We start from the raw sequence: 24,761 nt of genomic DNA on the forward strand, positions 1-24,761 counted from the left end.
TTTTGTAAGTTGACTTTGCACCCTGCAACTTTGCTGTGGTTGATTATTTCTAGTAGTTTTCTGATGGATTCTTTAGGGTTTTCTATATATAAAATCATGTCATCTGAAAACAGCAAGAGTTTCAGTTCTTCGGTGCCTGTTTGGATTCCTTTTATTTCTTTTTATTGCCTAATTGCTCTGGCCAAAACCTCTAGTACTATGTTGAATAAGAGTGGTGAGAGTGGGCACCTTTGTCTTGTTCCTGTTCTCAGAGGGATGGCTTTCAGTTTTTCCTGATTGAGTATGATGTCGACTTGAGTATGATGTAGGTTTGTCATATATGGCCTTTATCATGTTGAGATACTTTCCTTCTATCCACATTTAATTGAGAGTTTTTATTATGAATGGATGTTGGATCTTGTCAAATGCTTTCTCTGCATCTATGGAGATTATCATGTGGTTTTTGTTCCTCATTTTGTCAATGTGGTGTAGCAAATTGATTGGTTTGCAGATGTTGAACCATCCCTGTGTCCCTGGTATGAATCCCACTTGATCATGGTGTGTGATCTTTGTAATGTATTGCTGTATTCAGTTTGCCAATATTTTGTTGAGGATTTTTGCATCTATGTTCATCAGTGATATTTGCCTGTAATTTTCCTTCTTTGTATTGTCTTTGTCTGGCTTTGGTATCAGGGTGACATTGGCCTCATAGAAAGTGTTAGGAATATTTCTGTCTTCCTCAATTTTTTGGAATGGTTTGAGAAGAATAGGTGATAAATCTTCTTTGAATGTTTGGTAGAATTCTCCAGAGAAGGTATCTGGTCCTAGACTTGTATTTTGGGGGAGATTTTTTATTACTGTTTCAATCTCTTTACTTGTGATTGATCTATTCAGGTTCTCGATTTCTTCTTGATTCAGTTTTGGGAGGTTGTAAGTGTCTAAGGATTTATCCATTTCTTCTTGATTGGCCAGCTTGTTGGCATATAGTTTTTCATAATATTCTCTTATCTTTTGTATTTCTGTGGTATCCGTTGTAATTTTTCCTCTTTCATTTCTAATTTTATTTATTTGAGCCCTTTTTCTTTTATTCTTAGTGAGTCTGTCTAAGGGTTTGTCAATTTTGTTTATCTTCTCAAAGAACCAGCTCTTTGTTTCATTGATACTTTCTATAGTCTTTTTTGTTTCAATTTCGTTTATTTCTGCCCTGCTTTTTATTATTTCCCACCTTCTGCTGAATTTGGGCTTTGTTTGTTCTTCTTTTTCTAATTCTGTTAGGTGTAGTTTAAGATTGTCTATTTGAGCTTTTTCTTGTTTGTTAACGTGAGCCTGTGTTGCTATAAATTTCCCTCTTAAGACCTCTTTTGCCACATCTCATATCAGTTGGTATGGCATGTTTTCATTCTCATTTGTTTCCAAATATTTTTTTATTTCTCCCTTTATTTCTTCAATGACCCATTGGTTGTTCAGTATCATGTTGTTTAGTATCCACATTTTTGTTCCTTTCCCAGCTTTTTTCTTGTAGTTGATTTCCAGTTTCATAGCATTATGGTCAGAAAAGATAGTAGATAGGATTTCAATCTTCTTAAACTTATTGAGGTTTGCCTTGTTTCCCAATATTTGATCTATCCTTGAGAATGTTCCATGTGTGCTTGAGAAGAATGTATAGTTTGCTGGTTTTGGATGGAGTGCTCTCTATATATCTATTAAGTTCATCTAGTCTAGTTTTTCGTTTAATTCCACTATCTCCCTGTTGACTTTCTATCTGGATGATCTACCCATTGATGTAAGTGGGGTGTTGAGGTCCCCTACTATTATTGCATTGTTGGTACTATCGCCTTTGAGGTTTATTAATAGTTGTTTTATGTACTTTGGTGCTCCTGTGTTGGGTGCATATATGTTTATAAGTGTTATGTCTTTTTAGTGGAGAGTCCCTTTTATCATTATATACTGCCCCTCTTTGTCTCTCTTTGTTTTATCTTGAAGTCTACTTTGTCTGATATAAGTATGGCAATGCCTGCTTTCTTTTGTTAGCCATTAGCTTGGAGTACCATTTCCATTCCTTCACTCTGAGCCTATGTTTCTCTTTAGAGCTGAGAAGTGTTTCCTGGAGGCAGCATATTGTTGGGTCTTTTTCTTTAATCCATCCTGCCACACTGTGTCTTTTGACTGAAGAATTCAATCTATTTACATTTAGAGTGATTATTGATATGAGGGCTTAATACTGCCATCTTATCGCGCATTTTCCAGTTCTTCTGCATTTCCTTTGTTTCTTGTCCTGTGTATTTCAGACTACAATTTGATTAGGTAGTTTTCTATGTTGGTTTTCTCCTTGTTTATCATATATGTCTCTGTTGTAATTGTTTGTTTAGTAGTTACCATTAGGTTCGTATAAAAAATTTCATAGATGAAATAGTCCATTTTCTGATAGCCTCTTATTTCTGTAGACTATACTGATTCTGTCCCTTTCATCTTCCCTTTCTAAGTTATTTTTGTCATATCTTATTCCATCTTGTGTTATGAGTTTGTGGTTCAAATGATGAGATTATTTTTATTTTGGTGTTTTCCTTTTCTTTATCCTTGATGTTAGAGTTAAGTGTTTACCAACCTGATTGGATACAGAGCTGCCATTTCCTGATTATTGCCTATGTATTCATCTCCTTGCTCAGGGCTTTGTAGCCCCTTTCCTATTTTTTTTTTTTCTTTTCAGGTATGAGGGCCTTCTTGAGGATTTCTTGCAGGGGGAGGGGTCTTGTGGCGATGAACTCCCTTAGTTTTTATTTATCTGGGAAAGTTTTTATTTCTCCATCATACCTGAAGGAGATTTTTGCTGGATAGAGTATTCTTGGATGAAAGTTTTTGTCTTTCAGAATTTTGAATATATCATTCCACTCTCTCCTAGCCTGTAAGTTTTCTGCTGAGAAACATGCTGAAAGCCTGATAGAGGTTCTTTTGTAAGTTACTTTCTTCTGCCTTGCTGCCCTTAATATTTTTTCTTTGTCATTGACTTTTGCCAGCTTCACTACTATATGCCTTGCAGTAGGTCTTTTTACATTGACATAGTTAGGAGATCTGATAGCCTCTTTCACATGGATTTCCATCTCTTTCCCCAGGTTTGGGAAGTTCTCTGCTCTTATTTCTTTGAGCAACCTTTCTGCTCCATTCTCTTTCTCTTCCTCCTCTGGAATACCTATAATCCTTATGTTGCATTTCCTAATTAAGTCAGATATTTCTCTGAGAGCTTCTTCATTCCTTTTTAGTCTTAGTTCTCTCTTCTCCCTCTGAAGCATTTCTATAGTATTGTCCTCTAAACTGCTAATTCAGGCCTCCATATTGTCTGTTCTGTTATTTAGGGAGTCTAGATTTTTCTTTATCTCATCCATTATGTTTTCCATCTCCAACAATTCTGATTGGTTCTTCTTTATAGTTTTGATCTCTTTTGTGAAGAAGCTCCTGAATTCGTTAATTTGTCTTTCTGTGTTTTCTTGTAACTCATTGAGGTTTTTTATGATAGCTATTTTGAATTCTTTGTCATTTAGGTTATGAATTTCTGTGCCTTCAGGGTTGGCTTCTGGGTACTTGTCATTTTCCTTCTGGTCTGGAGACTTAATATACTTTCTTATACTGCTTGAGGGTGTGGATTTTTGCCTCCATATGGTGTTATTATCTGGTCGCAACTGCCATGTGCCACCACTTAGTGGGGATCAGGCACTGTGTATTCTGGGCCCAGCATGATCAGGGGCTCCTCGGCTCTGGCCAGTGATCGCTTTTCTCTCTGTGACACTCTGACCGATGGCAGATCTGGAGCACTGGGTGGGGGGAAAGGTGCTCTCCTTCACTCATGCTTCCCCAAGCCTCTGCTTCTCTCTCTGTGCAGAGCTCTGGGTGATCACAGGTCTGGACTGCCAGGTGGGGATGGAGTGCCTCTCTCACCTGTGTGCTTCCCCCAGCTGCGGCCCCTCTCTCTCCATGCTGTGCTCTGGGTGATTGTGGGGCTGGAGTGCCAGGTGGGGATGGGACGCCTCTCCTCACCTGCTCACCTCCCCAAGCTATGGCCACTCTCTCTCCATAGAGCTCCTGCCAATCAGCTTCCACTTCCTCCAGAGGATCCAGTCCCACCATCACCTTCACATGTGTGGCTGCATGGGTCTCTCAGATGTCTTTTGTGTTGTGTGTATGTCCTTTGTTGATGTATGAATGTCCTTTTGGTTGTATTTTAGAGAGGAGAGTCCAAGGGAAGAGCTCACTCCACCATGGTGCTGACATCAGTCCTTAATTTCATTTTCTTAATGATGTCTTTTGATGAACAGAAGTTACTAATGTTAATTGTCTAAGTTATCCATCTTTTCTCTTATCTCGAGTGTCTTTTCCATCCTCTGTAAGAAAACTTTGAGAATCCTAGGTTTTGTGCTGGTAATCATCATGCCAGCTTCCATTCTGGCCTCCTTCCGGTGCAGGATTCAGTCACTTGTTACCCAGACTCATCTGTGAAGTCAGCTGTTTATCAGTTTGCCCCTGGCCCACCTATCCATCCACCCACTCACTCACCCCCATCCATCCTTTGCCACCATCTACACATCCATCCATCCATCTACACATTGATCTGCCCAGTATTTACTGCCATCACCACGGCTGAGTGACAACATGTAAGAAACTAAGATGATGGCACAGTTACTGAGATGAACATGACCACCAAGGAGCTTATGATCTGGTGGGAAAAATATAACATACACAAAATCTTTGACAGATTTCTCTCTATCCTCATGTTGTCCTGAAATCTGTAGCTTTCATTCACTACTCTCTGAAACTTCCATTCATTTGTCCTTGTTCTGTAACATTCCTTCCAATATTTATAAATAGTCCAGTTCCCACAGACCTGAGCTGCAAATAGAAAAGGTGATTCTCACCTCCCTCATTTTAGATACTTGGCCTTTATTGAAGCAGTCAGCAACTCTGGCCCACCGTTAGCTTAAATCCTGCTGTGACCAGCATGTAGTGAGAAATGTCCCCAGTGAGTGGGAAACCTCTCCCAGGGCTGACCAGCCAGCAGTGGATGTTTGAAGGCTGGTTCTGTGGGACCAGCCAGTGGGCAGCCCAATCTGGCAGCAGAAAGGTGGGCAGTGGGCTGAAGCAGGAGTTTCAATAGTTTGGTGGAGCTAGCCAAGAAGGAAATGGGGACTTGGGCGGGGGGGGGGACACAAGCCACCATGCAAAAGGGTGGTCTCCTCCCTGGCTGAAAAGGGTGGACTCTAGCTCTCTACTGCTGAGTCTCTGATCAAGCTGGGACCTGGGGCTTGAGGTGAGGCCTGGAGCCAGCAGTGGAGAAGGTAGAGAGCCTGTACCCCTTCTGGGGGTGGCTCTCATCTGGTCTCTAGCAACCATCTGGGCAAATGCACCTCAGCTCCCCAGCCTGAGTCTCTGCCTGCCTTCTTCCCCTGACCTCTTCCTAGGGACAGTGACTCAAACCCAACAAAAACAATGAAGAGCCCTCTGGCCTTGGCCCTGACCAGCCAGGTCCTAGTCACTCCTCTGTGATCTGACCACCCAGAATCCCTGACAGGCCTGGCTGCTGTCCTGCCTGTACAGCACCTGCCCTCTTAAGGACACAGGCCCTTTGTTGGAGGGGATGGCTTGTGGGGACAGCCCTGAGGAGGGGCTCAGCTGAGCAGGCCAGGCTGGCACCAGGCAGGACCAGAGGTCCTCAACAAACAAGCCCTTCTACACAGCAGCCTGCTGAGCAGGAGCTGGACCTGGCATGGAGCAGCAGTCCAATGGCAGTGCCTCATGGGACTGGAGCAGGAGTTGAGGATGGGAGGGTGAGCAGGCCCTTAGGCCCCAGCCACAAGGACCTTCACCAGACACAGACACACAGTCACTCAGGTTCCTGCCTCTCCCTCTCCCCACCTCTCTACCTGAGCTCTGCCCCTCACTATGACCCTGCCAGATCTGGCTCAGGGGACTACATCCACTTCTGCCAGGGGTGACTGGACCCGCCCCTCTGGTCCCTCAACAGGCGGAGAGAGCCAGAGAGTGGCCCCTCTACTCACTCTTCTCCCAGAGCTTAGGGGTCACAGACACCTCCCGACCTGAAGTCGGATCCTCATAGGCCCTGTAGCCGCACTGATTGAGAGGCAGATCTGAGGTGAAAAGAGGATCATTTCCACCCTTTCTCTCTTCCAGGCATCCCTGCAACACACTTTAGAGGAGCTACAGATAAGAGCAATGTAAAGTGACTTCCCAAGGCTGCCCAGGTGATCAGGGGGAGACCAGGTGTGAGCCCAGGCTGTCTGATTCCTGAGCCCACGACCCTAAATGGTCAGTGAGCAGTAGACAATAGACAGTGTCAGGTGGGAGAGTGGAGGCCTTGATGGTCATCTCAGAAATCTGCTTCTTATCCCGTGGGAGATGGGAATTGGATCAGTGGATCTCACAGGAGAGAGCTGTGTGTTTTAGAATGATCGCTCCAGACACATTTTGGGCAGGGGGACCAGAGAGGAGGCTGTCTTGATAATCCAGGTTGCAGCCACAGAGGGTGCCATGGGCTCTCCCTTAGAATTCGTGGTTCTGCGGCAAGGAGTGGAGTGAGCTGAAATTGCCTTCAGGATCTCAGGCCATGTTCCTCTGGAGAGCCCCAGTAACAAACTGCGCACAGTGGGGATATGCAAGCCTGGCCTTTTGAGCCCAGTGGGACTCCTCTAATTGCCACCTGTGCTCAGGAGTTCCCATGGGGTGGGCCCAGGCTAGGGCAGATCCGCATGGAAGCCTGGGCTGCCCCTGCCCAGTCCTCTTCACTCTCCTGTCTCTCACAGACTCGACTCCTCCAGGAAATCTCTGTCTCAGCCTCTGCCTCTGGAGGACTCGGGGGACCTCGGCCACAGCAGCGGCAGGAAGGAGGGAGAGGAGGGGTGAATTGGAAAGAAACTGTATCTCAGTGCTACCACACTAACAGCATAACCTTGGGGACCCCACTCAGCCTCTCGGTGTCCCGGGTTCCTCATCTGAAAAATGGAGCTAATAATCTTTTCCTTGTGGGGTTATTACAAAGATTCCATGATTGAATGAATGTGAAGCCCTCAGCACAGCGCTTAGATTAATTAATGCACACAGGTATGAAGATATTAATGTTTGCTCTATTGTAATGAATAATTTAATTTACTGAAAGCTTCCTGAGGGCGGAGACCAGGTCAGTCTTGCTCTCCAGTAAATCCACGAATCTAGCACAAAGCTTGACACATAGTGAGTGCTCCATGAAGGTTTGTTAAATGAACAGATGGATGGGAGTAAATTAGATGCAACATGTCAGGGAGGTGACACCCAGTGTGCAGCTGAGGTGCCTGGGTAGATGGTGGTGCTGGTATCTGACATCTGGGAGCAGAGGTTTGGGGACCAAGGGAGATAATGAGTCCCCACTGGTCCATGGTGTCTGAAGATCCTGTAGACCCACAAGGAAATTGCCTGACTAGAGTTCCTGTCAGCCCCGTCAGGTGTCCACCACACTCCCACCAGGTGTTCTGGTTAACGCATAATAAACCACCCTAAAGCTAGTGCTGTGAAACAATAGCAATTACTTATTATTATCATCTCTCATGGTTCTTAGGGCTGACTGGGCTCAGCCGGCTGGTTCTCATTCAGGGCTCTCAAGCGGTTGCATCAGATGGTGGCTGGGGCTAGAGTCCTCTCAAAGGCTCCCTCGTGCAAATGTCTGGCAATTTGGACCTCAGCAGGGGCTGTCAGATGGAATGCCTCCATGTGGCCTCTCTGTGTGGGCTGGTTTTCCTTACAGCATGGCACTTGGGTATCAAGAGCAAGAGTCAAGGGAAGCCATGTTGCCTTTATGGCCTAACAGAAAGACATGCAGCCTTACTTCTGCCACATTCTATTGGTTAGAAGTGAGACCCTGAGGCCAGCCCATATTCAAGCAAAGAGCAATAAAACTACACCTCCTGATGTCAGGAGTGGCAATGAAATTGTAGACATGTTTTAAAACCACCCCATCATGGAATCCTTGGCAACTCAGCACCCCCAGACTCTAGGATGAGTCCTGTTTCTAACGGGGGCATTTTAGAAGTTCAAGGGACAATTGGCCTGGCTGAAGAGCTTAGCATCTATGGCACATAGTTGAGTCCTTTTTTTTGCTGAGGAAGATTCGCCCTGAGCTAACATCTGTGCCAATCTTCCTCTATTTTGTATGTGGGTCACCACCACAGCATGGCCACTGACCAATGGTGTAGGTCCATGCCTGGGACCGAACCCAGGCCACTGAAGTGGAGCACACCGAACTTAACCACTTGACCACAGGACCAGCCCCATGTAGTTGAGTCTTAATAGCAGCTGCTCTACAAGAAAGTGAGTGAATGCATGAGTAAAGGAGAAAAGGAGGGAGAGTGGAACCCACTCTGGAACGCAGCCCCACCTGACCTTGCACCAGCTCTCACATTTGGACCATGCCTGGTCTCCCAGATGTCTGTGTCCTAACTCTTTGTCCTAGCTCTGCTGGGCCATTCAGGCTACTAGGATGGAGACCTGCTCCCCTCTCCCTGGAATTTGACTCTGTCCCCAGTCCCAGGCTTGGGGTTCTGCTGTCAGAAACCTGTTATGGATGACCATCACCTACCAGTGGACACTCCAATTGAGTCTTCTCCAAGACCCTACCACAGGTCCATCAGGACCTCCACCCCTGCATAATTTCTCAGATGCCAGCTGATGGTTTAGACTCTCACATATCTTCCCATCCAGAGATGCTCAGCCTTACTGGATTTCCTCCATCCCTGCCCCATGCCAAGGCCCCTCCCATTTTATGCCTAGAAGAGTCGGGAGTCCTGAGCTTGGAAAAGTCCTGAGATTGGGTGAGAGTGCAGATAGAGAAGAGACAGGGCAAAAGATAAAGCCCTGGGAAATCCACACAGAAGGGCTGGGCAAGTGAAGGGAGCACTGAGAAGGTGATGAGGAGGGATGATCGAGAGGTCGGTGGAAACCAGGATAGTATAGTATCTAGGATGAGACTGTGTTAAAGGGCACCAGCAGTTGCAATGTGGGCCTGAGGAGCAGCCACTGCAAGGAGATGAGAAGCCTGTCATGGGGAAGAGTGTAGGAGGGTGGGAAGGGTGGAAGCTGGAGGGCAGTGAGCTGAGGGGTGAGGAGATGTGTGCAGATAATTCAATTGCCATCTTAGAATCTGCCCACAAATCCTGAAGCCTGGAAACCTTGAACCTTCAAAGGCAGAGTCCCCAGGAAGCTTCTCCAGTTTGTGTAACATGGCCCAGAACATTCCAGGCTATGTGAGTGTTTCTCCAGAAGAGGCATCAACAGAGGTCAAATTCCCTCTGTGATCCTCTAATAACAGCCTAGGTCCTCAAGTCAGAGAAGTGTGCAAGGTATCCAAGTCTTGAAAAGTACCCTCACTGTGCCCCCTAATCACTGGATGGGCCCCCGGATGCTCTGAGAGGTTCCAGATTAGACGTCTTCAATTTGTCCAAGTGAGCATCCATATGTGCCATGCACAAGAAGGGTAGAGAAGCAAAGGAGACTCGGTGCCTATCACTGAAGAAATCACCAAGTAATAACAGTACTGGAAATAAGGATAGCAATAGATACTATTCATTGAGTGCCTAGTGTGCCAGGTGAAGCACCTTCAGACATCATCTCATAACAGCCCCCAAGGTTGAAAGCAGAGGTCTGTAAGCATGCTCCATCTCGGTCTAAGTATGTCAAACTAAATCTAGGCATTGGATTCCCAGCTGCAGTCTGAATGGGATTTGGCCATGTCTGGGGCTGTCTGGTCAACTGGTAGACCTGACCTACTGAAGACCTCCTTGTAGGAGGCCAAGGAGCCTTCCAGGTGAAGACTTGGGGCCAGCTTCGTCCAGTAACAAATCTCTGTCATCAGAAGGAAGGACAATTCTGAATTCATTCTGGCATCTGTAAACGAGACTGTTCTCCAGTGCTGCCTCTCCCAGACTCATGACTGAGTCTTACAGTGGTTTAGGAGGCCACCTGTACCAAAGGAAAGAGAGGGGAGAGCTGTTTGGCTAAAATCTTTGTAGCATGTTGAGGCCCAAGTAGCCCTGCCGTGGGGCTCTGTTATGGGGTTGAATTGTGTGCCCCCCCAAATTCATATGCTGAAGTTTTAGCCCCTAGTACCTCAGAAGGTGACCTTATTTGGAAATAAGGTTGCTGCTGTTATAATTAGTTAAGTTAAGATGAGGTGTTTAGGGTGGACCCTAATCCAGTATGACTAGTGTCCTTATAAAAAGGGGACATTTGGATGCAGAGACAGACAGAGTCTCAGAACTGGAAGGAACCTCATAGGTCACCTGGTCCCATCACCCACTCAAGCAGGAATCCTCTCTGTGGCATCTCTCCAGCCATGGGGAGTTTATTATTTCAAAGTATCATTATGTGACATCATTGATTGAGAGAAAGGTTTCTCATCTAAATAAGCCCAAATCTGGCTCCCACTGGCACTGCTTCAGGTCTAAGGAGCCCAATTATGTCCTCGGGCTGTGACAGCCCTCACCACTCTGGAGAGGGCATCGTGTCCACCCCCTCTCTTCTATAGCTTCGCTAGAGCTGCTCCGCACACCCTTCATTCACAGGATCTCCTGCTCCCCTTCCCAGCTGCGTCTTCTGCTGAATTTGCTGGGCCTGTCCACGTGCAGCTGGGGCCTATGCTGTCATCTCCTGATGTGCTTGGACTAGCCCAGCACGAGGGCCTGTGATATGGACACACCGTCTCAGCAATATAGCCTGCAAGTTGCCCAATTTTCTGAGCCTCGGCTCATCTAATATCTGAGATCTTTGTTACATAAATTGAGGCATCTCCCAGCCTGGCCTGCACCTGCTGATCTTTCGTACTAAAACTCAGTGACAGTGGAGATCGAGAAGCCAAGTTCTGGGATTAGGAAGAGCTGGGCCAAATACAGGCTGCTCAGTCACTTACTCACACAAGAGAAGGCCCGTGTAACCTTGGACAGCTTATATAACCTCCATCAGCTTTGGAGACCTCATTTATAAAGAGAAGTTTACATTAGTACCTGTTCTCTTAAGGGCCATGTGAAAATTAAGAAATAACGTAATTCTTACCATGTGTAGTTTATTAAGTGTGCAACAAATAATGGCTATTCTTCTTATTGTTATTAAGCATCTAAGACAGTAGCTCGTATTTTCATTGGAAGAAAACACAAACGCTTATCATCAATGGTGGGCAACAGCAATTAGGAGGTAGGCAATGTTGATTAGAAGGGAATTTATTCTAATGGAGGAGGAAGAAGTATCAATGTTAGTAAGCGGGGATTAAGAGACTCAAGCCAATAGACCCAAGAAAATTGCAGAGGTCAACAGGAGAGGAAGACCAAAAAAAGGAAAGGAGATGGCAGAATTGCAGGGTGTCTGCCCCCTTGCAACCACAGGGCAGAGGGCCCAGAGCTCGGATGAGGTTTGACCAAGCAGCATTTTAGTCTTGGCTCCTGGGCCTTGATGGAAACCTCTCCTGTCTGCTGCTCCCTGCCTCCCTGCCTCCCACCATGCTCTGGTTCAGAGCAGGCTCTGGCTCAGACCCACACGTGGTTCTTGGAAGCCAACAGAGAGAGGCTGATGCATTTATACTGATGTCGTGAATGCTGGGGATGCCGCAGGGGAACACCCGCAGAGAGTGCAATGATTATAATGGCCTGTTAGCGGATCTGGCTCACTTTCTAAGCTCTCAAGCAAGAACTTCTCTTCCAGGCTCCCTGTCAGCTGCCCATGACAGATGCTGTCCTAGACTCCAGCCTCTTCCAATGGAACCAAGAGAGATGAAGTCCAAGGCTTCCTTCTACCTAAGGCACATTGTTGCAATGACTGACACTGTCAATGCTCACTCATGAAAACCTCACCCCATGCCCACAGCAGGGCTGCCTTCACTCCCAGCCCTCCTCGAAGGCTCTCCAGGACACCCATAACTTCATACCCCATGACAACCACAACATTCACCCCTGCCGTGCACACAGGCTGCCTGGGAGAGGCTTGCTCAGCAGCACTTATAATCATGCTGCATTGTAACCGTCTGTCCCTGTCTTTGTCCTTGTCTATTCCCTGGGTGAAGCTCAGGCCTGGCACATAGTGGGTGCTCTGAAAACATGTCTGCTGAGTGAATCTTGTGGAAAGGGCCCTGGCGAGAGTGAAGAGAAGGGTTTGACCACAGTTCCAGTACTTCCCAGCTGTGTGACGATAGACAAGTCCCTGTCCCTCTCTGAGCTTCAGTTCTTTCATCTGTACAGTGGAGATCAGAGCTTGCAAACTACTAGCCCAGAAGGCCCATCTAGGTTGTGGATACATTGTTTATGGCTCATTCAGTGTTTCATTTTATTTTAAAATTAGTTCCAACACTTAAACATTAGGAGATTTCCATAAAACCTAAAGTTTTCAGCTTTTATTAAAAAATAAGAAGATCTGGCTACACGGGACCCACAACAATTGGCTGGCTTGGGCAGCACTGCCCCTTTAATTGGGCATTTGGACACAGTGCCATCTCCCCTCATTCCCTAAAGCCTTACCCAGCATGTTTCACTCATGTATGTTACCTGCCTGCCCCCCGCAGGCATCTGAGTTTGCAACCCCCGAATGTCATCTCTGAGCCCAGCACGACCTGACTGTTCTTTGGCTCTGTGAGGCCTAAAGACAGTGTTACAAGATCTCTCGGTGAGGACATTAACACCCTGGATAAGAAGCCACTTGGGCTGACAAGAGAGAAACTGCTTTTTCTGAGGATGACACAGAGTCTACAAATAGCCTCAGTGCCAGGTGAGTGCTGACACCTGCCCGATCTCGCCTGGGCTGGAGTCCTCGAGGGCTGGGCAGTTTCAGTTCATGGCTCAGCCCAGGGACTGGTCTCTCCTCCAAATGCCATGAGAATGGTACAGTTAGGATGATTGCATAGCTCTGCCTGTGGGGAAGGCGGAACTTTTCTCTGGCTCAGACCGGAGGTAGTGATGAAGTTTGATTTTTCCAAAGAGGGTGGAAGAAGTAATATGAGTCAAGGAGGCTGGTTCTTAATCCAAGGTCCTGGGGCTGGGGGCACTGCACCATCACCGGCTCCCCAGTGCTGTTCAACAATGTCAGACCTCAGCCTGGCCTCAGGACCCTCTGTGACTGCCCACACCCACCCCACCCCAGCTTTTTAGCTCACGGTCAATATCGTAGCCTTTCCTTGAAGGTGCCCTTACCTCTCCCAGCTCTGGGCTGGCTTTGGCTCATTCCCTCTCTGGAATCTCCTTTCCCCATCTTTGTGTCTTTGCCCCTGCAATGTGGTTGTCTCCAGGATGATCCCCCAAGCAGAAACCATCTCCCCTATCCCTGAGTTCCACAGCCCCCTGGCTGACTCCTCAGTTTCTATTGTGCTGTGTTGTCTATCCAAAGCTTGTCTCCCTTGCCCTCCCTACCCCATCCCAATGACAGCGAGAAGGATTTGACATATGCAACAAACCCTGGTCTTGGAGTCAGAGAGACCCATCGAGCTCCAACACTCCACCCTTGGGCAATTCACTCCAACACTTAAGACCTTGCTTCCCCATCTGTAAAATGGAAGTGTCTCTCAGGCTGCAACGGAGAGCAGATGAGCTACAGGCTAGGGAAGGGCTGTGAGAACTAAAGTTGTTAAGTGAATGAAGGCAGCTCTTCCCTGGTGCAGGGCTGCTCATGCTTCATCCAGGTGGGGGATAAACTAAGGCCCTCCAGGGCCAGGCTTGAGGCGCAATAGGGTGCCACTAATCCACTTGGCATGGCTAAGGGCTGTGTGAGCTGAGAGCCTAGAACTGACATGTGGAGCGATTCCTCGCTTCCTCTTTCAAATCTACAATATGCACTGATACAGATGGGAGCTGGGAGATGTGCTGAGGGCCAAGATGGGGTGGGGAGCAAGCAGCCTCCCCACTCAGGCCTGTTCTAACTTCAGGGCACAATCACAAGAAAGGAGGAGCCATTCCCCAGGACAGAAGGAGGCCCCATCATGGACTGGGACCTGGGGAGCAACTGGGCTCCAGGATGCAGCTGGGGTGTCACTGAGTGACCAGGCCTTTCCTGGGCCTGGAATAGAGAAGGGAACTGTGAACTTCCGGAAAAGGGCCAACCAGTATTCCCATGAGCCTAGGACATTCTGCTCTGACCTCATGAATTCACGTGGGCCTGCATTTTGCTGCCCGACCCCTTCCCAGGAGCTGATTCAGGGTCTGGGGCAGAGCAGTCCAGAGCTGGTCCCAGCTTAAGCCCACCTGACTCAAAGCCCCAACCCTTACCCCCTTCTCTGGTCCTCAGAACTCTGGGCCCTGCAGCTGAGACCCACTGCTGCCTGAGCCCCACTGCTGCCTGAGCCCCAAACCCTGAGTAAAGACAGTCTAGACTCTGTCCATCACTGATGCTCATGGCACAGTACTAAACAGTTGACAAATTCCTCTCTCTCTTGTTCATTTTACCCTTGGAACAGACCTGGAAAACAACCAGGGCAAGAATTATCATCACATCCTTCTTCTCCAGAGGGGAAACTGAGGCCCCGAGAAGCCTGGGAGAACTGGCACAGGAGGTGGGGACTCCAGGGTTCTCCTAGCCCCCAGGCAGTGCCTTCTCTCTGAGCCTCAGTTTCCCCTCTGGAGAGTGCAGGTGTTGATCCAGATACTCTCTTAGGGCCCCTGCCTGTTATTCACTCACTGTGGGCCTCCATGCCTCCCAGGCGTCCATGAAGCCCAGCTTAGCACACAGGTAAATCCCCCTTCCAGTGTTCCTCCCACTCAGGTCTCCTCCTCTTCCTGTCTTGCTTTGTCACCCTTCCTTGCAGTCTGTATGGAATGGCTCCTGTGCTGTGTTACCTGCAGGTGTGGTTTCTGGGTGAGAAGGGGTGGGAGAGGAGCCATCAGCCAGCTGCCCTGGTTGCTGGGGACCAGGGCGGTCAGTCTGTGGGGTTGGGGAGGGGGTCAGACCCAGTCCTGTCGGAGGACTAGGGGCCAGGTGGGAGCATGACAGTCCCAGGCTGAGTTTCCAGTCTTGCTGCAAGAGGGTCTGGTCTCTAGAAGCATCTGGAGACAGGCCAAGGCTAGGACAAAGAGGTCTGTGGTCCCCATGGGAAGTGTCTGCCTGTCTGCTCCTGCCACCTTTCATCTAATCCAGCCTCTCATCACCATCTTTCTTTCACTGATTCTCAGTGCCACCTTCTTTCTTGGTCTCTCTGTCTGTCTGCGGAGCCTGTGAGGGAGGGCACTGCCTATACAAACGGTTCAAATGTAGACTTTTGTTATATTCAAATAAAAACATATGGATGATCATATTCTGGAGTTAACCACGTTTTAGCATTTTTACTCTTTTTTGCATCTATTGGGACCCTCACAAAATGGAAGCAGCCTCCTTTTGCGAGGTCGTGTCTGTCCCTCAGGTCTCCGGCCCTGGGAGGGGCGTGTTCAAAGGACTTTGCGCTCCACCGCCCTCCAGCCTGGCTGCAGTGCCCTTTGCGGCTGGCAGGGGTCACCCGCGGACAGGCCCGGAGTGGGCGGGGCGGGGGCGGGGGCGGGGCCGCGAGGCCGGCCCGGCCGATAAAGGCGGTGGGGCGCGGCCACGGCTGACTTGTCCCACTGGGCGCGCGTGGCCTTCGCTGCTGTCGCCTCCGCTGGTGCCGCGGCCTCCCACCCCGACCCGCGCCCGCGATGCTGGCGCTGCGCTGCCGTCCCCGCTTGCTCGGCCTGCTCCCTGTCCCGCGCTCCGCGCCGCTGCGCCTCCCCGCGGCCCGCGCTTGCAGCGGCGGCGGCAGCGCCCGCAACCCGTCGTCTTCCTCCCGGAACCCGCTCGTGTACCTGGATGTGGGCGCCGACGGGCAGCCGCTCGGCCGCGTGGTGCTGGAGGTGAGACCATGGACCCGACCGCACTGCACTGAGCGTCGGGGACGGTCCCGGCCAGGCGCTGTGCCTGCCTCGCTGGGTGACCTTGGGCCTCCCACTGCCAGGCTCTGGGCCGCAGTTTCCCCGTCTCTAAGAAGGAACATCAGAGTGGTGTCTTCCGCTCTCTCCTCGGAACTTGGGAGTAGTGGAGGCGGGAGGGAGGGCACATGTGGAAGAGAAAGCTCAAGGTCAGGTCGTAGACGGTGAGGGCCCGTCCCGCTAGCCGACCCGGGGGTGGGGGAGGGTTCTGAGACTCCTCCGGGTCGGAGCGTAGGCCCAGAGCTCCGAGGTGGGGGTCCGGTACCCCAGCGTCTGGACGGCGGCCCTTGCCTGACTCGGAGGCCGACCCCGTCCCCTCCGGCGGGTCGCACGCTGGGCCCAGGCGAGCGAACGAAGTGGGTCCGGCGGCCGCGGGCTCCAGCCGCCAGAGCGACCCAGGATTGCCCTTCTGCGAGTCGGGGCAGTGCGCCCGGAGTTCTTAACCCCACCGCCAACCCCAGCCACCCTCTCGGGGGCAACGCTCAGCTCCTGCCCTGGACTCTTTGGGCCTTTTTAAAAACAAAGCAAGAAACAAATAGTCAGGAAGAGAAGGTCTGGAGTGGCCTGCAAGCTCGACCCCCTTTTAAACAAAGGGGCCTCAGTTAAGCCTGTTTCCTCTTCTGGAAAAAGGAGAGCACCCTCCCTGCTCTCACTTATTTTAAAGGTTTGGTGCCAGGTGGCTCTTGAAGCTGGGAGGCAAGAGTCTGTCTTGGATGGCGTTCCAACCTCCCTTTACCCCTCAGCCCTCCTGCCTCTCTCCCAGCCTCAGTTTCCATCTGCACGTTGAGGAGCTTGGACTAGTTCCTCCTTAGGGCCCTCTTTCTAGGTCCTGAGTCTCTGACACTTTGGGCCCAGCTGTAGTAGCTCTGCCAGTTCTGCCCCTGGAAATAGGCCAGGATGGCACTGACATCTCTTCCGACAGGTTGGGAAACCGAGGCTGCCTCCTCCCAGCCTTGGGTTCAGGAAGCAGCTGGCAGAAATGATAGCTGCTTCGCTGCCTCCTGCCCAGGGCTTGGAGGAACAGGAATGGCCTGCCGCGGGGCTTTCTGTCTCCCAGGCCACTGTGGGGGTTGAGTGGGGAGGAGGTTCCTTCCTTCACCTGCCTCTGGCCTGACCATCTTCTCTTGTCCCTCTTCCTGCCCCACAGCTGAACGCAGATGTTGTCCCAAAGACAGCAGGTAAGACGGCCTGGGGCCTTCTGAGTCTAGTCTAGATGGAAGAGAGGGGGGCAAGGTGAGGGCATGGAGCCCTGTGACCAGATGGGGTCCACGTGAGTCTCAGCTGCTCAGTGCCCTGGGGTAGCCTTCTGTCCCTCTCTGAGCGTCATGCTCAGTGTTGGCCCTGTCTGCCTGTCCTGCAGTAGCCTCAGAATCAGTAGAAGTCACACATAAATTTCCCCTGGGACAACTTCCTCCTGGTGCCCGATGAGGCAGGGTGGTGGCTCCATAGCCCTTGGCCTCCCTACCGCTCTGACCTGGTGCTGGAACAGCCAGGAGCATGTACTCTTGCCGCAGTGCTCAGACACTGAGAACAGCGAGGGAGATGCCTTGTTCTAGGTCACACAGCCAGAGCAGACCCAGGGGGCCAGCCTAGGGTCTTTCCACACCCAGCTTTCCTGGGGATTGGAGGGGTGCTGGCTGGAATGAGTTGTGACCCCTGGAGTTGAGGCCTGGCCCTGGTAACCTGCCTCTTCCTTCCACCCTCAGAGAACTTCAGAGCCCTGTGCACTGGGGAGAAGGGCTTTGGTTACAAAGGCTCCACCTTTCACAGAGTGATTCCAGCCTTCATGTGCCAGGTATTGCAGCCCTCTCTGTGCCTCGGGTTCTTCTGTAAGTGGGGGTACTAACAGGCGGTGCCTTGTAGGGTTGTTATGAGAGTTAATGGGTGAGCATGTGCTTGGTGCGTGGGAAGTGTTGAACGAGGGTGCACCTGTGAGTACTGTGTTGGCTGTCCTCACACCCTGAGAGGCCGGAGCTCATCTGGGCTGCCAGAGCCCTTCCCTGCCCAGAAGTTGAGCAACAGGGCAGGTGGCAGGACGGCCCTGCCCAGCTGGGTTGGGACGTGAGCCTGTGGAGGGAGAATTGGCATTGGGGTGTGGATGTGCGCAGGGCAGCAGGGACAGAGCTTAGGGCTTTGGAGGACTAGCGCATTCAGACAGTCCGTGTCCCACTGAACTCTTGGCATGGGAGGTAAGGAGGGAGAAGAGGAGGAGGAGGAGGGGAAGAGTGACAGGGCGCGGACAAGAACTCTCGGGTCTGGACCTGGAGTTTCTCTTTCCAGAGAAGCGCATCTTTCTCGGTTGAGTGAACATCTTGCATTGTGCGTCCTGCCTGGTCTTCAGAAGTGTTAGCATTGCTCTGTCAGAGGTTTGGGGGTAGGTGTTGACACCAAGAACTTCTCCAGGGGTCAGGACCCGAGCTGTGTTGGGGGTTGTCCTCTGTTGGGTCAGACCCTGCTAGGTCAGGGGTTAGTGTCCTGAGGCCAGCAGACCTGGAGATAGGGGCTTGGACATCATGATCTCTTTGAAGTCCTTTCATCCCAGAATTCTCTCTCCTATTCCCTCCACCCTGACCTGGTGGCTGTTGTCATATTGTGGTGAGTGGCATTGTGTTGGGGCTTGGCCTGCTGATGTGTCAAATGTGGCGCGTGCAGGGAGGGGCAGGGAAGCTATGACTGTGGGACAGGCCTGGCCAAGCCTTGTGGCTTTCTGCTGCAGAGGCTCCCAGCTCCACCTGAAGCTGTGGATGAAGCAGGAGCTGAGGCAAGTGTCCTGAGCCAGGCTGGGGTCTTCCTCTGAACAACAGCAGGCAAGGGCAGGGACTTCCAAAGCTGGAGGGCTCTCTGAGGCATGAGGTAGCGGCACTGGGAGGCCCAAGCCAGAGTCTTGAATTGTCACTCTTTGTGGATGTTTCAGCTGGGCTGGTCAGGTCACCCCTCTGACGTGAGGATCGCATCTCAGGAAAATAGCAACGTGTCCATGGCCAGGGACTGGGGCTGGGGCTGGCAGCCCATGGGCTCTTCTGGCCACAGCTCCCCATGGACGCCTCAGGCAAGCTATGAAGAAGGATGCCAGCTCTTGGGTGGACTCTGTCCTGGGTCTACAAACCATAGGGAAGCCACTGGGCCTGGTGAGGGGGAGATGCTGGGACAAGGGGGGCACTCAGCAGAGGGAGCTGGTTCTGTGCCGGCTGCTGCCGCTTCCCACAGATCAGACTTGGAACGGGGGCCCCTGGCCACTGCCCTGTTTACCTTCCAAGAATCGTGGGTAGAAAATTGTAGGTCCCCAAGAGTCATCTCCAAATGGCCATTAGAGCCTTTGAGGATCATTTAAAAACTTGCTGAGACAAAAAGTGAATCATTCAGAAACCAGGATAGTTATTTTGGCAGAAAATATTTAAGCTTTATTTTATTTTTGTTTATTTTTCTTATTATTTTGTTAGTCTTTTTACTGTTGGATGTTTTTTGACCCCTTTGCCAGAGAGTCTTCCAGCTAGGTGGGTCTTGGGTGGGTTGGGGGCTGCCTTGCAGTGCTGAGGCAGCACGCCCCCTGCCACCTCAGGGTGGCGACCACTCAGAAGCTGCTCTGTGCTTGCAGGCAGGCGACTTCACCAACCACAATGGCACAGGGGGGAAGTCCATCTATGGAAGCCGCTTTCCAGATGAGAACTTCACACTGAAGCACGTGGGACCAGGTGAGTGGGGGCTGCCATTCCCTAGTCTGAGTGCCCCGAGCTTGGACGCAGACTCCGCCACGCACACTAGGATGTCTGGGAGGCTTCAGTCTCATCGTCGATTGCTCAGTACCCAATGGTACACTTCCCTTCCTTCAGCACTCTGGGTTGGCTTGTTGGATTTTTCTAGAGTTTTTTCATTCTGTGCTCTCAGTTTAAAAAACCAGCTTTGCTTTGAGAACCTGGGGGAGAGAGCCTTCAAGCAAAACATTGTGTCGCCTTTAAGACCTGAGGTGCAATGTGGAAATGTCTGGAGGTCAGGGCTGGGGGTTCCACTCCGGCTCCACACTAAGAGCTTCCACAAGGCGCTTCCTTCTTGTGGTTCTCCCTTCTGAACTCCAGGATCTTCAGACTCAACGTCCTTATTTGGTTTGAGCTGTCTGCTCTTTAGAATGACTTCCCAGGGTAGATGCCTTCTGGGACAGCGTGGCTCACTCCTGCTTGTTTCTGCAGGTGTCCTGTCCATGGCCAATGCAGGCCCCAACACCAACGGCTCCCAGTTCTTCATTTGTACCATAAAGACAGACTGGTGAGTTCCCTGCTTCTGGCTCCAGGCCCTCTGGGATGAGGGGTGGCCCTGCAGCTGGAGGAGGGTTCGTGTGCTTGCAGGGGAAGGTAGTTTGAGGCTGGACTGTCTGCTCTGGGACAGTAGCCCTCACCCGGGCTGTGTGTCAGTAGGAGAGAAGGAGAAAGTTCATGGAAGGTTGGAGGGAGAATTTGGGTTGTTCTTGCAACCCTGTCTTTATTAGCCCTCCCAGTGTTGCTGTCAGCTGGGATTTTCTCAGTGCATTCGCACACACACAGAAGGACTCTCTTACCAAATGCATTTGGGAAATGCTACGGAACATATCAGGCCTCAAGATGGCTTGTTGTAGAGGCCTGTTTGCTTGGTTTAATGTGTCATTTCCTTGGCTTTCCTCGACTGTGGAATGTGCCTTGGAAAGCGCTGCAGTAGACATTTGCATATCATACCAGGCTTTTCCTCAGGCATTAGCACAGGCCTGCAGATAGCTCCTAGTACCTTAGAGCCCTCTTTCCCACATGCCCATGGGTTTTAGGGATGTCCTCCCTGGTAAATTTTCCACTACCTAATAATTTTCTCAGTCCAAAGTCCCTTGTGTCCTAGCCTGAGGCATCTGGGGTTGAGGGCACAGTAGCTGGCCAGGAGCTAAGATTTAATAAAGCCCATTTCTGAGGACGTTAAGGAGACCTAGGTGGTGGGTGGATACAGGCCATCTCTAGCCTCCAAGCTGGAAAGGACATGAATGTCTAGGCTGGGCAGGTCGTTGCTGGCTCTGCCTGCGCTTTGCTCCTTCCATTGAACCCCTAATGGACCCTGCAGTTCTGCCCTTGGCTGTAGCCCATCTTGGCCTTGCTGGCACTGGACTAAGCTGAATTTTGGATTCTTGGAATTCTCTCAACTTGAGAGCTGCTCAGAAGTTACATAGTTTCACACTTGTTATCTTGGCTGTCATAATGAACCTCATAATTCATAAATGTTAAGATAGTTCCATTTACACAGACTTCTTATTTCTTCAGAGTAGTTCAATATTATCTCCTGATGCAGAAGAAGAATAATTCACTTTTCCTAAATGAGGTTACCAGGATTCAGGTTAAGTGGCCTTGGGCAGGGTCCCACAGTATGTGAGGCAGAGCATACCCTGGAAGGGAGTCGTCATCCAATGTATTTTGGGGAGCTCAGCAAGGCTTGATCCTGGAGCGCTGAGGGATGGGTCCAGCTTTTCAGTGGGAGTTCCTTTCAGAATTGCTGTTTTCAGTAAATAGTCATGACCAAGTGACCATGACGTAGGGTGACATTGCACTACTCTTAATTTTTGCTTACCTTGCTCACCTCTCCTCACAGGTTAGATGGCAAACATGTTGTGTTTGGCCACGTCAAAGAGGGCATGGATGTCGTGAAGAAAATAGAATCTTTTGGGTCCAAGAGTGGGAAGACATCCAAGAAGATTGTCATCACAGACTGCGGCCAGTTGAGCTAACCTGCCAGGGCCAGGGTGCAAGGCCAGTGGCAGCTGCGTGTATGTTAACTCACCCAGATGGCCACCTTGGTCTCCCAGTGAAGGTGCCCCGTGGAGTTGCCTGTCCTTGCTCTGCCATCACTGTGTGCTCGAGGAAGCCTTCTCAGGAATAGTGGACTTCCACAGGACCTGCCAGACAGTTTCCCCAATGCCCACCCTTCCCCATGACCCCATTTCTGGACATTCGTCATGGACATCATGTTGCCACTCCTCACCAGGCATTGCCTGTGATGGCCCAGCCCAAGTTCATCTGTACCTTGGACATTAGGGTGGTGATGGGTTAGCTTTGAGTCCAGGTTTCTGCCTCTTCCTTGACCGAGGGGGGAAACTGGTTGCGACAAGAGGGCTGTTGTGTCTGTTTAATGTCATCTTCCTAATTGGGATAATTTATATAACAAGATTGCCTGGAGATGAAGGTGACACTAACTACTCTGTGCTGTGACCTGAGTTGGTGGCACAGGCCACAGAACCCCAGAGTTTGGACCACAATCGGGGCTTTTGTGAAGGGCGTCCCGGCCGAGGCCTTTGTCCAGCTGCTGTGGATCAGGTGGCTTGCTGCTGCTGCTCTTGAGGAGAGTGTGCAGCCTGGAAGCAGATGGACCTGGGAGCAAACCCACTGCGAGCGAGCCTTGCCCAGTCAATGTGAAGTCCTGGGGCGAAAATGGAAATGCCTTCTAAGTGCCGTGTGCTCTGCAAGAAAGTAAATGTGTATTTTCTGGTGAACTTAGATTTTTCTGTGTTTAATAAATTAAATCTGCTAATTATGTATATAATACACTTCTGGAACATTTGTGTTCACCTTAAATGTGAAAATAAATCCTATTTTCTATAAAAGATTGTCTGGTATCTGGTGGTTTTAGGAAGCAGTGTCTGTAACAAGTATTTGGAGCCAACCTTTATTGAGTGCCCACGTGTCTGGTGCTATGCTGAGGGCTCTTACATGGACTGTCTCATTGAATCAGCCCAGCAACTCATGAGGGTATTTTTATTGTTATCCTGTTTTAGATGAGGAAGCAGTTTCAGACGAACTACCTGAGCATCTACAACCTCTCTACGAGTACTGGCTCCGCCCTGGATCCTAGCTCTGCCTCTTGGTGACCCTGAGACTGTTTTCCTCAGCCCACATAATGGGATAACAGTAATGCTCACCTCACAGTGTGGTTACGGTTGGATGTGTGGTGCCTGGCACACTGTCTTAAGCACTCTGAAGTGACAAGGATGATGACATTTCCTGTGTGACAGGGTCTTAGAGGAGAAGAATCTGATCATCTACAGTTAGGTGTGAACTTGACTATCTTAGATGTACCATTTAAATTAGGAATTCTAGGTGTTTCTGAATTCACAGGGAAGGCAGATTGGTGGAGCAGGATTAAGAACTTTTTTAAAAAGCCAGGGATGACACAGTCTGAATGATAGAATAATCACATTCTGTTCACAATGTGAATAGAATTATTTCACGTTGGGGTTCCCTGAGTCAGAAGATGTGTTGTCACAGGTCCTTGTAGTCATTCCGAGGTCACGGTGGCCAGAGTTGGGTCATTTGGAGTGTGGAGTTGCCTGAGTCAGTATGTGAGGTCGCAGGTCAATGCAGTCCCTGACGTTGTGGATGGGGGTTCAGTCCCTGGAGTCGCAAAGAGTTTCCGTGAAGTCAGAGTTCAGCTGCATGGATTGGGAACTCTGCCAGCCTAGCAGTTTTTAAACAATTCTCAAGAGCCTTAGGAGTCCTCAGAGTAGAACAAAGGGGAGACAAGGGGCATGGGCCCCTGAACCCCATTTTTAATCACAGATACCTTCTGTGTTTTCTTACTGGGTCTCTGCAAGGGATTTCATTTGAAGAATGGGATCTTGAGCCAAATAATAATAATCAGTAATTGCTTAACCAGTCCAACATTTTACAGATGGGTAAACTGAGGCCCCAAGAGGGGTCGTAATTGCCCAAGGTGACCTGTGAGTCAACTGGCAGAGACAGAGGGGTTTCTGTTGGAGGCTTTGTGGGTGGCACAGGCCCCATGTCCTCGGATCACACATGCTCAGAGCTCTTCCAATTTCTGAGCTAGGAGCCATGACTTCAGTCCCTGTGGAGTTTTCTCCTAACCTCTGGGGGCTCTAGGGAGGCAGTGGTGCTCTTGACAAGTTTGAGAGATCCCTTGAGGTGTGACCTGCTGGCCCCATGGTGATTTCTGAGGGGTCTCAGGGTCACAGAGCACATGGGGCTTGTGCTTAGTTCACAGAGCATTTCCTTTTTGATGAGGAGGGAGTGTGTGTGTGTTGTGTGTCCCTCCATTCAGAGCAGTCTGGTGTGGGGTATGGGGACGGAGCCAGTATGCAGGAATTTCCTAAAAACTGAGTTTCCTGAAGATGGAGCCATTCACTGCATTTCTTTTCCCAGCATTCTGCACAAGGGCTTGATCCTGGTCTTACTTCTTATATAAGGTAGGAGCTTAAGGAATGTACAATAAGATATTGACTTATTGCTGGCACGTGGTACCTAATACATGAATCAAGCAGTGAGTCATACACATGCTCTTATAGATGTAATCATATGTGACGCCATGTAAACACGACACATTTAAACAGCTGAAATATTTTTCTCAGACAATACGTGATACCTTTTCAAAATGACTTCATTGAGGTATAATTTACATACAATAAAATTCACACATTTTAAGTGTACAATCTGATGACTTTTGAGAAATTCATACACTGGAGTAACCACCACCAAATTAAGTTATAGAACATTTTCATCTCTCCAGGAAGTTACCTCCATGCCCCTTCCCAGGCAGCTGCTGAATTCTATCACTACAGATTAATTTTGCCTGTTCTGGGACATTGTATAAATGGAATCATACAAGATTTACTTTTTATGTCTGACTTCTTTAGTGTCGCATGTGTGAGAAATGAGAGAATTGAACACCCTTCTGGATTCTATGGAATTTTGCTCTAGAGCAAGGAATGTCTGTGAATGTTTCCCAGGTCTGGGGAGGCGTAAAGCAATGCTTCACAGGGTGCTGGTGAAGCATGCAGATTCTTGGGCCACACCCACGACCTACTGAATACAAATCTCTGAGGGCAGGATGTAG

General features: G+C 49.8%; 1 protein-coding gene across 1 annotated transcript; it reads left to right on the top strand.

Moving 5' to 3' along the window:
• The first annotated feature begins 15,485 nt into the window (after positions 1 to 15,485).
• PPIF (peptidylprolyl isomerase F) lies at positions 15,486 to 22,515 on the top strand. The gene is made up of 6 exons (XM_001503133.6): positions 15,486 to 15,836; positions 17,059 to 17,089; positions 17,618 to 17,706; positions 19,507 to 19,603; positions 20,096 to 20,171; positions 21,507 to 22,515. Exons 1-6 carry the CDS (start codon positions 15,642 to 15,644, stop codon positions 21,640 to 21,642), a joined length of 624 nt encoding a protein of 207 aa, XP_001503183.3. The 5' UTR covers positions 15,486 to 15,641; the 3' UTR covers positions 21,643 to 22,515.
• Positions 22,516 to 24,761: the final 2,246 nt, after the last annotated feature.

Source organism: Equus caballus, chromosome 1 (assembly GCF_041296265.1).
Source record: "Equus caballus isolate H_3958 breed thoroughbred chromosome 1, TB-T2T, whole genome shotgun sequence".
Lineage (NCBI taxonomy): Eukaryota > Metazoa > Chordata > Mammalia > Perissodactyla > Equidae > Equus > Equus caballus.

What these genes read in the sequence shown, in the direction of transcription:
- PPIF (XM_001503133.6), top strand. Translation starts at nt 15,642, where the DNA reads ATGCTGGCGCTGCGCTGCCGTCCCCGCTTGCTCGGCCTGCTCCCTGTC. An exon ending in TCGGCCGCGTGGTGCTGGAG is followed by an intron (nt 15,837 to 17,058) that starts GTGAGACCATGG and finishes CCTGCCCCACAG; the next exon opens with CTGAACGCAGATGTTGTCCC. An exon ending in TGTTGTCCCAAAGACAGCAG is followed by an intron (nt 17,090 to 17,617) that starts GTAAGACGGCCT and finishes TTCCACCCTCAG; the next exon opens with AGAACTTCAGAGCCCTGTGC.